Source organism: Purpureocillium lilacinum, assembly GCF_023168085.1.
Source record: "Purpureocillium lilacinum CBS 284.36 DNA, scaffold_5, whole genome shotgun sequence".
Classification (NCBI taxonomy): domain Eukaryota; kingdom Fungi; phylum Ascomycota; class Sordariomycetes; order Hypocreales; family Ophiocordycipitaceae; genus Purpureocillium; species Purpureocillium lilacinum.
Genome location: NW_027072115.1, coordinates 4,187,783 through 4,200,765, shown reverse-complemented (window position 1 = coordinate 4,200,765; position 12,983 = coordinate 4,187,783). Strand labels below are relative to the sequence as shown.

Below are 12,983 nucleotides of genomic sequence, written 5' to 3'. Positions count from 1 at the left end.
CGCAGCGCCATGCACGAGGAGCCCCGCCGGATGGACAGTTGCAGTGTGACTGGACCAGCCTGCGTTCGAAGTGTTCTTTACGTGTGCCTCTTTGCGCGTGTGCGTGGTACGATGTAGGAGTGATGCGAGGTGTGTAAGTGCGTCACTGTGCGTGGTGTGCCTCTCCAGGGCGTTGCCGCGCATTGGAACTATCTCTGCACTGGACTTTGCCTGATCAGTGCTCCTGATCGCTGCTTCTCCCGCACCTTCCAATTCTTTTTTCCCGCCTGGTCTGGCAAGGCACAGCGGGATGCGGCGAGAGCATGGAGGTTCACCAGCACTTGCGGTCGTGCTTTCCAACTTGGGTATCACCGTGCTGTGGCCTGTAGTACCCCCGTACCTGCCCCTCCAGCTCCCGTCCAGCTCGTCGTGCCTGCCTCAGCGTCCTCTACGCACAGAAGTTGGAAGGAACAACCTGGAAGTACCTAGCTGCCTTGCGAGGCGAGTCTGTACTTCCAGGCAGGTACTTGGTGACATTCAGTCTTGCTTCGTCCCTCGACGTTGTTGCAACTGGCCAGCCTCTGCCCACGCATCCAACTCTTCATCCACTCGTCTGGCCACATGATTCCCCCATCCTCGCCAACGCGCAATCCGCCCAACCTGCTACTCCGAAATAGCCGAGCTGACTGCGGCGACCGAGACGGCGGACGCCATGGCCCATGAGCCACCCTCACATCGGCGGCGCCAGCCGTCGACCACACCGCATGCCTCGCGCCTCGTTCCCGCAGCCAGGCCAACGACGAGCGCCTGCCAATGGTCGCCCGACGGGCCAACATCATGTCCAGCGCCGTGGTAGTTGCTGTGCAGGTGTGACAAGATTCTGTAAGTCATGGCTTTTGCGGGTCTGCGCCGCTATATGGGCTCCAGCCTTGACCGGTGACTGGGCTGGCCTGGTGCACTCATGTGCGTGCGTGGAGCTCGTTACATGCCTCGGATAGGGGCATGAGTCGCTTGACATCGAAGCTCGGAGCAGCACGCTTCCATGCCTCAGTACGTATCTTCTTGGGAGTACCCTTCCTGCGTCGGCGCTGTCGAATAATTAACAGGCCGCGAGTGGAACGTTGCCAACCGTGCGAAAGCCTCGGTCAGCAAGGAACTGTGCCGAGCAACCCAAAGCTACGGTCAAGCCAGCCGCTGCTTGCCATGAGAAAGTCAGACTCTCCTTTCAGACTCGATCCCTGGCAGCAACGAAGTTGAGGTTTACAGCTATCGTATCATGGGCGCTTGCTCGAGAACTGACACTTCTTCCCTGCTGGTAGCTGCATCGTCCCCGCCAGACGCTGGCCCCCATCATCGACCGCAACAGGCTGGCCCGACCCGCCACGTAGACCGTCACGCAGATTAAACTACAAGAGGTTGGCTGCTCCGGCAGCAGCCCAGTCGAAGGTCTCCCAGACCCCGCGGTTGGCAGAATCGCAGCGATCACACGGCGCAACGTGCCGCGCAACATAGCACTCCGCCAACGGGGGGGGCATCTCTCGCGAGGCTCCGCCCGCTTCGGCTCTCCACGCTACCACAGGACGTCTTCCGTGCAGTATACCTTATGGGAAGACATTCGGGGTCCTTTGCCGTTGACACCAGTGCCAAGACGTGCTTGAAAGCGAGACAACCACCCGTGCCGTGGCAACCCGACAACTCGCAGGTACGAGGGCCGATCATCTCCGAGGCCCTCCACGCCGTCCGGGTAATACGACGCCCGTTTGCCTGCCGCGCCCTCCCGATCCACAGAATGTGGGCATTCACGCGCTGGGTATTGCGTTAGATCTGCCCGGCCTGATTAGGTATGTATAACCCAATCCAGGCGGCGCTGTGCGGGCGCCAGACTGGCTCGGCAGCCTGAAATCTGATGACGTGAAGAGTTTCTTCGGCATTCGGGGAGGCAAGACACGTGCAACTTCCCCCAGACGTGTTCCAGGCAATTTGTTCCAGAAGTGAAAGCCCCCCACTGCTGGTGCAACTCCCGTAAGGTGGGGGCTCCGGGTTGAACGTCTCGCGGAGAACGGAGCCAGCAACACACATGCGGCAGACCACAGTGTATAGAGCTCGGCAAAAGCTCCGTCTGCTATTCCATGACGGTGCGACGCCTGAGAAGCCCCGTCTTGGTACGGACCAAGCAGCAAGTGACATGTCGTCTGGCTCATGTGGTCGCAGCTTGAGAGCGCCCACTCTGCCCAACCTGCCCGGATGCCGCAGGCGACCGATATCAGGTCGCAGGGGCGCGGGGGAGAAAGACCACGAAAAAATTTTCACGGTGACAGTCCCAGCTTTCTTAGGACGATCCAGGGGTCCCCATTTCTATGTGTAAGAAACGGGCGTGGCCGGCTCCAGCGCCGAGGCCAGGACGCTAGGGCCAAAAAATCTTATCAGATGGTTGAGATCCGGTTTTTATCTGATCATCAGATAATCCCTCATCTCCACCAGAACAGCAAGCCACGACGGGCCGACGACCCAATCACCCGCGTGTTCTGGACACCGCCTAGGTGATTTCGCCCCTGGGGCTTTGCTCCGTCGATAAAGATTTGGCCACGGAGCACCGGGTGGCTCGTTTGCCCAAGGACCCTTGCCGCGCTCGTGCATGGCTAGTGTTTGCAATGCGAAAAATGAAGCTCCGTCATCAGCCCACAAGCTTACGAGACCGGGCCGCTTCTAGGTGCCGCCAGCGTACCTGCCCGCCAGCAGAGCCAATTCGCCGTGCATCGAGGTCCATCGTGCCATTGATCCCGGGCTCCGGCAGGGTTGGGCCGTGAAAGTCCAGAACACCTCGGGGCTTGTGTCATCTTATCAGATCAAGATGACGCCTCCGAGCGTCGCACCAAGGCACACGCTATTTCGCCGCCAGGCGGTGGAACCCATGTGGTCCCCACCGAGTCACTCAGCCGACAGGGACCAGAGCCTACTTGTACGCCCCCTTGGAGGGGATGCTCCTACATGTACGCCCTCTCAAACAAGTCTTCGAGGGCAGGCTATTGTCCCCCTTCTGTTCTTGGAAAAACATGTGCCGCCGCGGGACTTGTTCGTGGTGAGGGGCAGATGGCCCCCAAAGCTCCGAAAACCCCGAGTCGGGGACTCGTGGACGGGCGGCGGACGCCGTTGACGCAACACAGCGCGAGCGCGCCATGTGCTCGCTCTGCAGGGCAGGAGGATACACGCGCTTCCATGGAGGTGGCGACGCATCAGACGAGAGATCAGCAACCATTTGCACAAGTGGGCGGGCGCAGATGGAAGAAGAATCGACGAAGGCGTACCCATCCATCCATCCACGGTGCAGCTGCAAGCAAGACGGCGTTCTCCCCACAGGGTGACGCCGATCCCGCACTCTTGTCCGACGCAATGCAACGCAATTGGCAAAAGTGGCCTTGCTTTTGATCACGCCCAGACTCCCTTGCCATCGAGCTCACATTAACACCGAACTACTCGGCGAAAGCCAGCGAGGAAGACGATGGCTCAACACTTACAGTAGTCTCATGGCTCAACGGGTCCCGCGATGTGACGTCGAACGCATTAGCCGGAAGGGCGCCGGCCTTTGAAGCCTGCTCGCCGTCTTCCTGGGCAGCAAACGAGTTAGTGTAGCCGAAGTGCACGGGATAGATGGCGTTTCCAGTGTGGACCTCACTTTCGGCATTCATGCCCTGTCTGTGCGTCTCGTCGGTCCCTCTCAGCATCTGAAGTTGTCGTCGCCGCCACCTTCCGGCTGGACTCGGGTCGCAGCTCCAGCTCGGAAGGTGGAGGTACCTGGGCTCCCACGCTCGAGGGGCGCGCTACGCAGACTGATGCATGTACATGGCCGCGTGATGGTGGTGCGACCGAGCAAGAAGAGTGCTGGGTGGTGGTGTCACTCGTTCAGGTCCCCTACAGGCTACGAGCAGGTGGATGAAGGACGGAGAGGCGTCGCCCCCATGTCCATGCAGCGCACACTCCACGTCGTCGTCCATGGTGGTGCCGCCTCCACCACCAGCTCCATCCGCACACCCCCCTTCCCCATCCCACCTCTCCTCTCGAAGCGCGGCGGCGCGCATATGGTACCTTGGCTTCCCGGCGCGCTGGCCCCTCTACATCACAGGCATGATGGCGTTTTCTTGTACCTGTACTCCATCCACCAAGAGGAGCCGGGTCACCACACTTTAATCTCTTGGGAATCGAGGCAGATCCCTTCCACCAACAGACGTGGGCTGGCCCGCCGAGGAGGGGCGGCCACCAGTGACGATGGACGCCCGGCAGCCAGCGAGCAGCGGCCGCAACAGAGGCATGTACACGTACCCGTCGCCCCGTCTCGTCCGTCCTGCGGACAGTAGTAGAAGACGGTAAAGTGGTACCGGGGTAGCTCAAGGTTAGCTTCTCTCGCTGGCGGCTCCAGTCTGGCGGTGCCGAGCTGGGCTTCGCGTGAATACCCGCATCCGCGCAGAGGAGGAAGAAACGAGAGGCACAGAGGGGGAAAAAAGGTACAGCCCGTCCATGTGAGTCTGCGCCAACATACTTATTTGTACTCTGCTTCTCCCTCCCTCCCGGCCGCAGCCCCCCTTGCTCTCATCTCCCCCCTCTTGTTTCCCATTTCTCGGGACGTTGGTGCTTGCCCCTCGCTATCCTGTACAGCTGCCGCTCTCCCCCCCATCCCGCCCTTCCACCACCACCCGCAACCACGGGCACTGCCAGCTCCGCAACCTTGCCAGCTACCCCTCCAGCCGGTACTAATACCCCGGCCAGCCAGCGTGCCGTACGGGATCACCCCAGCTCCGAGTCGCTGTACGTCGTCACTGTGCAGCACCAGCAGAGCCGACACCCAAAGCTTAAAAAGCGCCCTCGGGATATTTTTTCGAAAGGATTCCCTGGGACAGGATTATAAATTCCTCTTTCGAAGTTACGAGAAAGGAACAGAGAAAAGAGAGCTTGATCTCGGAGACGAGACGCGTCTTTCTACCTGCCTAGGGTGAGAGCCAGCTCTGACATCAGCGGCCGACTTACACCCGGGCTTCGACGACGTCACGACCTGTCAACCGCCCACCACCGGCGCACGCAAGATAGCAGCTCGGTTTTCTTCTTGCCCCGACATATTCTATCTGCAAGCAGCAGCAATGTCTCCCCACAGCGAAGTCATGCTGAACAGCAGCGACGCCGCCGAAATTGCCCTCAACGGCAACGGTGTCGTCCTGGCCTCCAACGGCGGCAACCGTGTCGAGGACCCGCCGGCGCTGGTCGAGGCCGCCTCACATAGCAACGGCGTCGGGTCCAACGGCCACGCCTCCTCCACAAACGGCCACAGCAGCCCCAGACAGGGCTTCTCCTCCAAGGCCGAGAGCTCTCCGTACCTTCAGCCCGCGCCCCTCGACGATGACTTCGACCTCGTCTGCGTCGGCTTCGGCCCGGCGTCCCTGGCCGTGGCCGTGGCCATCCACGACGCCCTGGCTGCAGGCCAAAAGCTTCTTCCCGACGGACGCAACCCCCGCGTCCTCTTCGTCGAGAAGCAGGCCCGCTTCGCGTGGCACGCCGGAATGCTTCTTCCCGGCGCCAAGATGCAAATCTCCTTCATCAAGGACCTGGCGACGTTGCGCGACCCGCGCTCCGAGTTTACCTTCCTCAACTACCTGCACCGCCAGGACCGCCTCGTCGACTTCACCAACCTGGGCACCTTCCTGCCGGCGCGCGTCGAGTACGAGGACTACCTGCGCTGGTGCGCCTCGCACTTTGAGCGCCTCGTGCAGTTCGGCCAGGAGGTCGTCTCCGTGGCGCCCGACGCCAAGGCCGAGCACGGCGTCCGCTCCTTCACGGTGCAGTCCCGCGACGTCGCCTCGGACCAGACGCACACGTACCGGGCGCGCAACGTGCTCGTCGCCATGGGCGGCCAGCCCTCTCTGCCCAAGAACTTTCCGCTGCGACACCCCCGCGTCATCCACTCGTCGCAGTACGCGCACCGCATCCGCGAGATCCTGCCCAAGGCCAACGGGGCGTACCGCGTCGCCGTCGTGGGCGCGGGCCAGAGCGCGGCCGAGATCTTCAACAACGTGCAGCACCTGTACCCCAACTCCAAGACGTGGCTGGTGATGCGACCAGAGTTTTTGAGGCCGAGTGACGACTCACCTTTGTAAGTACCCGGCAGCCCTTGGGCTTGTGGCATGTGCTGACCATGGCAGCGTCAACTCCGTCTTCAACCCCGAGTACGTCGACGCGCTGTTCCCCAAGTCGCCCAAGTACCGACACAACCTCCTCACCGAGGCGCGGGCGACAAACTACGGCGTGGTGCGCCTGGAGCTCATCGAGGCGCTGTACGAGCGCATGTACGACCAGCGGCGCGAGCTGGGCGTCGACGAGACCAAGTGGCCACACCGCATCCTGGGCGGACGGCAGATCACAAGCATCGACGCCCGTGGCGACAGCATGGAGCTGCGGGTGCAGAACGTGCAGGACAGCGCGCTCGACGGCTTCGTCGACGCCGCCGACGAGGAGGTGCTGGAGGCGGACCTGGTCATCGCAGCGACAGGCTACCAGCGCAACGCGCACGTGCCGATGCTCCGCGGCGCATGGGACCTGCTGCCCAAGGCGCAGGCGGGCGGCCTCGAGTTCGGCAAGGGCATCTCGGGCTGGAACGTGGAGACGGAGGAGGGCGAGCGCAAGATGGCCGTCGGCCGCGACTACAAGGTCAAGTTTGCGCCGGGAGCCGTGGCCGACGACGCGGGCGTGTGGCTGCAGGGCTGCTGCGAGGGCACTCACGGGGTAAGTGAACAATCAACTGCGTGTGATGAGCACTCTGATATCGCGAGACCATCAACTAACGTGTGTTTCTAGTTGAGCGACACGCTGCTGTCCGTGCTGGCGACTCGATCGGGCGAGATTGTCGATTCCATCTTCAAGAGCACCGCTGCCAAGAGGTGATGAGTGATGATTCCGTGGCGCGGCATGGCATGAGCGTGAAAGAGATACGATGAAAAAGCATTAGAGTGCGGCGAGAGGCGCCGCTTTGACTGACAATTTGAGTGCATCTGCTTTTGGTATAGAACGAGGCGGAGGTTGACGTTGACCTTTTGTCTACTTGTCTGCATTGATGGGAGAAGGACATGATTTCAGAGGTACCGACTGAGTACGCACTGCGATTCGAATGAGTTTCGGGATGAAGCATCGCGAGGGCATGCACGAAGGCGCGTCGTCGTCGTCGTCGTCGTCGTGTGCCGGCCTCTCGCGGGTGAGGTGAAGTAGCGATGGCATGAGCATGAAGGAAGCAATACATTTGGGACGGCCAATTGCATCTTTTGAGTTGAGACACAGCTCCTGAATGAAATCTGCATCAATACGTATTGTGTTTCTTGCGTGCATCGAAAGGAGCGATTGGGGGGCTCATGAACCGGCCTGTCTCACTCTTTGCGCCGTTGTGCGAACGCGACCACAGGCCAGGCCAGAGTGCAGGCGGCGGCACCGCAGCGCGATGGCAGGAAACAGAGGGATGATTCGTTTCGGAGCTGGACCGGCGAGCCGAGCTTGCTGGATGGCATGCATGGGTGCTTTAGGCCGCCGGTCGGCACGGCTTGCGGGATTACGGCCTACGGATATCGGCAGCGAGCAGCTTAGCTGGCAACTGGTTAGCTGGCTTTGGTTCGTTCGTCCTATCGAGATCGAATCGATGCTCGCTACACAGCCACCACGCGGTCCGGCCGGGCGAGCCAGGATGGTGCAGACTGCGCAACCGGGTTGGTGATGGGAGCAGGGAAGGGAGCTGACAAATGCTGCCGCCGCCGCCGAAAGCGAAGTCATGTCATGCGATGATGTGCACGATGCGCGTTTCGCTGCGATGGCAGGATCAGGACAGGACGTGAAGACGCCTTTTTTGTCGCCGGAGCCGCGATGCGATGCCCCCCTCCCCCCGTCGGCGTCGACATCGACATCGATATCGGCGACATGCGACTACTGTATGGATGTACGCACGATGCAGTATGAGTGGGTGCGCAGGGAGATGAAGGCATGACGTGGCTATCACAAGGCAAGCCGGGTATCGTGACGCCCAACGCGGCAGACCGCGTAGGTGACTCACGGGCACACACGCAAGGCGGGTACGAGTACGCACGAAGACGATTGCCTCTCCTCCCCCGCACCAGCGGGCAACCACCACCAGCAGCACCAGCAGCAACAGAAGGAGAGCGAGCGCTCATCGCGTGCTGCGCGTGCTGCGCGTGCTGGCCCATTGCGTGGACGATTGCGCCGAGGCGGCGTGGACAAAGGGCCCGCTAGGCCCGAACAAGCTGCCCGAAGTGGGCGGGGCGACAGAGACTCGGGGGAGTCAGTCAGGGAGGGGCTCCCTCTGTCTGCTGGGCTTCTTCGCCGGTGGCATTGGGGGGGGGCATCTTGAGGAGGGGCGCGCGCCCGAGGACCTTTTTTGCTCTGTGTTCTTTTTGCTAAGGATGGAGAATGGAGAATGGAGAAAGATGGCGCCCCGGATGTCGGCCAATGCGAGGGCGTCGGGGTGGTGCAAGTCTCCGGACGAGGCGGCGGCCGCGTGGGTTTAGGCCAGGCTCGTTCAGTGATCGGGCAACTAACTGCCTTGCCAATGTGCGTGCCCTCGTGTGCTTTTGCGTGTCTTCACGATAGGTGGTGAGCGTCGCAGGTCTGGAGTCGAGGTGGGAAGGACTTGGCACGCAAAAATCCCACGAGGCACGGCACTGTAGTTGAGGCTCAGATCAGACTTCCAATGGAAGCTTCCATTCAGTGCCAAACACCCGTCGGGACGGGAGCTGAAGGCGGGCGGGCAGCACCTTACCTTCGCCCCCGGGATGGAGGGCCCTGTGCGCGCCCCTGAAATCGGCGTCCGTCCCGTCGACAGCGCCCCCCGCGGGCCCCACTAAAAGCGTCCCACGGGTCCCGTCCAGGTCCTTTGCCCGCCGCCTGTTTGACGGCCGGGGCGCCCCCGTTGTCGGCGGCGATGCCTGCCCAGATGCCCTGCCCAAGCTCCAGGTCCAGGTCCATGGATTACCTACCTGAATGGAAGCCTCAAAAGGGCCCAAAGAAAGAGCCCCTCCTCCGCCAAAAGGTCAAGCCGCGCGGGGGCCGCACTAGCATCCGCTAAACCTCGTCGCTGACATTCATCGAATCCCGCCGCCGTCCATCCCGCTCCTCACGCCCGTCCACTTCCTCTTCCACGCGTTCGCCTTGCTCGATTGCTTTCTTCTCTTCCTCTTCCTCACTCTTCCCTCCTTGCCCCCCTCCCCCCTCGTCCACCCCCCACAGAACGGGCGACGTCAACCACCACCCCTCCTTTCCCCTTTCCCGCCCGCTCCTTGGCCCTTCCCCCCTCGGTTGCGTGCGTGCGTGCGTCTCGCCAGGTTCCGAGAAAAAAAAAGAGCTTCGCGTCCCAGCCCTACGAGGCACGCGCGCTTCGTCACTCGCGGAGCGGAGCGGACGTACATACGTACGTACGACACCTGCACTCCATCAACACCTCACCAACATCGCTGCCGCCGGTGCCCTGTCGACGCCTTCCACCCCCCGGTCGTCGCCCTGTTCGTTCGTGCGTCTGCGTGCGTGCGCAGGCACCACACCGCATTACGATAGCACGCCGGCCTGCCCATCCCGGCACTTGGTTGATCGGTGGCACTCACTCAGTCAGTCAGTCGTCACTCGGCTACGTCCTGGCTGCGTTGCCGCCGTCGTCGTCGTCGTCGACTCATCGCTCATCCACCTCGTCCAGGTCCCGATCCCGAATCCAGACCGCATATCCCAGCGCGCCGCGTTGATGATGACGGCGGTGACAGCCCGTCACCCCGCGACTCTCCAACACGATATAGGTATGCCTTCATCCCGTCCCTGTCCGCGCCACCCTCCCACCACCACGATCGTTGTCAATCGGTCTGCCAGCATCTCCCCTGTTTACCTGGACACTGGAGCTTAGAAAGAGTCTCGTCCTCGCATGACATTGAAGCCCTCCCGTCGCCCCGTCTCCGCAGTCACCGTCACAGTCACCGTCACAGTCACCGTCACAGTCACAGTCACCACCAGACCGCCTCGTCGTCTGCCTCATCCCGCAGGACCCTGACTAGCCAAAAGATGCAGCTTGACCATGGCGACCGACGGCCCTCCCAGCGATTGCCCGTCAATCCCCGGCGGCACAAGGTAGCCCCCGAGCAGCGGAAGCGCGTGGCGACTGCGTGAGTAGTCACCCCCTCTATAAACACCAAGGCCCCTGCCGCTTACACGCAGCCCGTTGTCTCAGATGCAACTCGTGCAATGTGCGCCGCATCAAGTGCTCGGGCGACCGCCCCTGCAACCAATGCGCCTCCACCGCCCGCGACTGTGTCTACCCCGTCCTCGTCGAAAAGGTGTCGGTCCCCAAGAGCGAGCTGGACGAGCTCAAGAAAAAGGTCGAGGTCTACGAAAAGGCCCTCCAGGACGCCCTGCCCGACCCGACCCGCCGCCAGGAGCTGCTTCACCACGCCGCGAGCCCCGACTCGTCCTCGTCCACCAGCCCCTACCCCAGCAGCGCCCTCCACGGCGCCAACAGCGGCAGCCAGCACCTCTCGGGCGCGAGCTCCATCAAGACGGAGCCCACCGACGATGACGGCCACCAGGTCCTCAGCCCCGGCAGGCTCCTCCAGGACGCCGACGGCATGGGCCGCTACGTCGGCGAGACGAGCGGCGCCACCTTTCTCGACCACCTCAAGGAGCTCATGGGCGCCGTCATGCCAATGACGCAGCCCGCCGCCGCCACCCTGGGCTCGGGCGACTCGTTCCTGTCGAGCCTCGGCAGCTGCATCACCTACGACTCGCGCCCGCTCCTCAATGGCCCGCCCGACGAGGTCAACCCGCTGTGGCTCCCGCCCGACAGCACCGTCGCCGTCGTGCTCTCGGAGCTGCGTTACTTTATCCAGGACGGCGGCGGTCGCTGGCCCTCGGGCGGCATCTACTGGTGGGGCGACCTCGACGCAATGCCGATGCGAGCGCCGTCGCCTCCGCCGCTGGCCACCGAGGTCGACCTCAACGACTACCGACACCTCGCCTTCTACCACGCCGCCCTGGCCGTCGCCTGCCAGAGCACGACGACGCAACCACCGCCGAGCTCAGACTCGAATCAGTCGCTGAGCGAGCCGTACTTTGCGCGCGCCGCTCTGCTGCTAGGCAACCCCCTCGACATCAAGCGCCGCACCATCGGCGATGTGGCCTCACTGGCCATGATGGGCTTCTACCTCATCGAGACGAATCGCCCGGACGCGGCGTACATGTACGTGGCGGCGGCGATGCACATTAGCATCATGCTGGGCGCACATCGCGGATGGGTCGACGAGAGAGGAAAGAGGGTCTTTTGGTCTGTCTACGCGCTCGACCGGTGGCTGAGCTGCCTCATGGGCCGACCGCCGACCATTACCGACGACGCCATCCAGCTGCCCCTGCCGGCGGATGCTCCGTAGGTCTTCCCGACTACTTTGCTTTCGATTGTGTTACTGACTCTTGCAGGTCCATGCCTCCCGCCTATGGCCTCAGGGCGCACGTCGAACTCTCACGCATCTCGGGCCATGTTGTCGGCAACACGTACCACGGCGCCAAGGGCGGCGCCGGCAGTGAAGCGGGCGCGCGGCAGCCGGATAATGCTATCTGGATGCTCGAGCAGTGGCAATCGTCGCTGCCGCCGCCGCTGCGGCTCGGATCCAACGGGCTCAGCAACGACCCGGCCGTGTGCATGCTGCACATGCGGTACAATCAGCTCTTGATTGTGGCAATCCGCCCGCTCTTCTTCTCAGCCGTCAAGCGCGCCGTGGCGGAGCGACTCATGGCGCAGCCGCCTCCATCGTCGGCAGCGACCAACTCGGAGCACCATCTGGGCCACCTGCGCTGCTGCATCGCGGCGGCGGCGCGCAACATGCGGCTGGCGCGGCACGCCATCACGCTCAACGGCCACCGCAAGCTCCTGCACGCGGGGCTGCACTTCATCTTCAACGCCGGGGTGTGCCTCATCCTCAGGCGGCTCGTTGTGGCGCCAGGCGAGCAGGACGACGAGGACCTGCGGCACCTGCACGGTGGAGTCGAGTTTGCCATTGAAAAGATGCTCGAGGCGAGCCGGACGGGCAACAGCGACGGTCGGAGGTGCGCGGAGACGCTGCGCGACCTCGGGGTGCTGGTGAGCCGGCTGACGGCGCCGACGGCGGTGACGCCCACGGACCCGATGCTCGGCGGCACCGGGCCCGGCATGCTCGCCGGCGGCAGCATGGCACCGCTGCTGGCCATGACGTCGCAGGAGCTGCCGGTGCCGCCGCCCATGCCCGTCGGCGAGGACCAGGTGCTCTACGACGAGCTGATGACGTGGATGGGCGACGACTGGCCGTTGTACAACGGGTACATGAACGAGTGACGGCTTGGTCTTGGTGTTTATTTGCTTGCTTGGTCGAGTGATGATTCTTTCTGGTTTCATGAAAATAATACCTTATCCTGCAGAAGGCACTACGAGTTAGAAGTCGTGGCCCAGGTGGGACAGCAAGCGTTGGATTGGGAATGGGAATGGGAATGGGAACGGGGAACGGGAGGGGAATTGGAGACGCCGTTGAGGGACTTGGAGCCCTGGTATATAATGAATTGGATGACGAGATTTGAAGAAGCTTGAACTGCAATGGTCGCACAAGTCGGTATACACAGGGTATGTGGAGTGTGGGTTCCCTCAAGGGCAGCTTTCTGGAAGCCCGTGGTGGTTGGAATGGGTCAATGGGACTGTTGTTGCAGGGGAAGGTTTGGGGGTGACGTCGCGCAGCTCCAGGCGTGACCTCATGTCAATCAAGTCTCTCTCCACTTACACTGACGGACCTCAACTCCCCTCACCTCACCTCACTTCACCTCAACCCACCACCTCAACTCACGCCCTATCTAAAGCACCTTCTCCTCCTCGCGCAGGATTCGCGACGAAGCACTCATCCCTCACAGCGCATACTCAGAGGGCACAAATCACACTGCTTCCACGAAGGCACCCTATTGTCCCAACTTTCGAG

General features: G+C 62.4%; 2 protein-coding genes across 2 annotated transcripts; both read left to right on the top strand.

The window, feature by feature from the left end:
* Positions 1-5,108: 5,108 nt before the first annotated feature.
* Positions 5,109-6,903, top strand: PLICBS_007871 (PAK-GC kinase Sid1; the record flags this gene model as incomplete). The annotated part of the gene is made up of 3 exons (XM_018321349.2): positions 5,109-6,115; positions 6,165-6,744; positions 6,817-6,903. 3 exons carry the CDS (start codon positions 5,109-5,111, stop codon positions 6,901-6,903), a joined length of 1,674 nt encoding a protein of 557 aa, XP_018181246.2.
* Positions 6,904-10,059: 3,156 nt separating this feature from the next.
* On the top strand, positions 10,060-12,355 carry PLICBS_007870 (uncharacterized protein; the record flags this gene model as incomplete). The annotated part of the gene is made up of 3 exons (XM_018321348.2): positions 10,060-10,160; positions 10,226-11,413; positions 11,464-12,355. The coding sequence occupies 3 exons, from the start codon at positions 10,060-10,062 to the stop codon at positions 12,353-12,355; spliced, it is 2,181 nt and encodes a 726-aa protein (XP_018181245.2).
* Between the last annotated feature and the right edge of the window lie 628 nt (positions 12,356-12,983).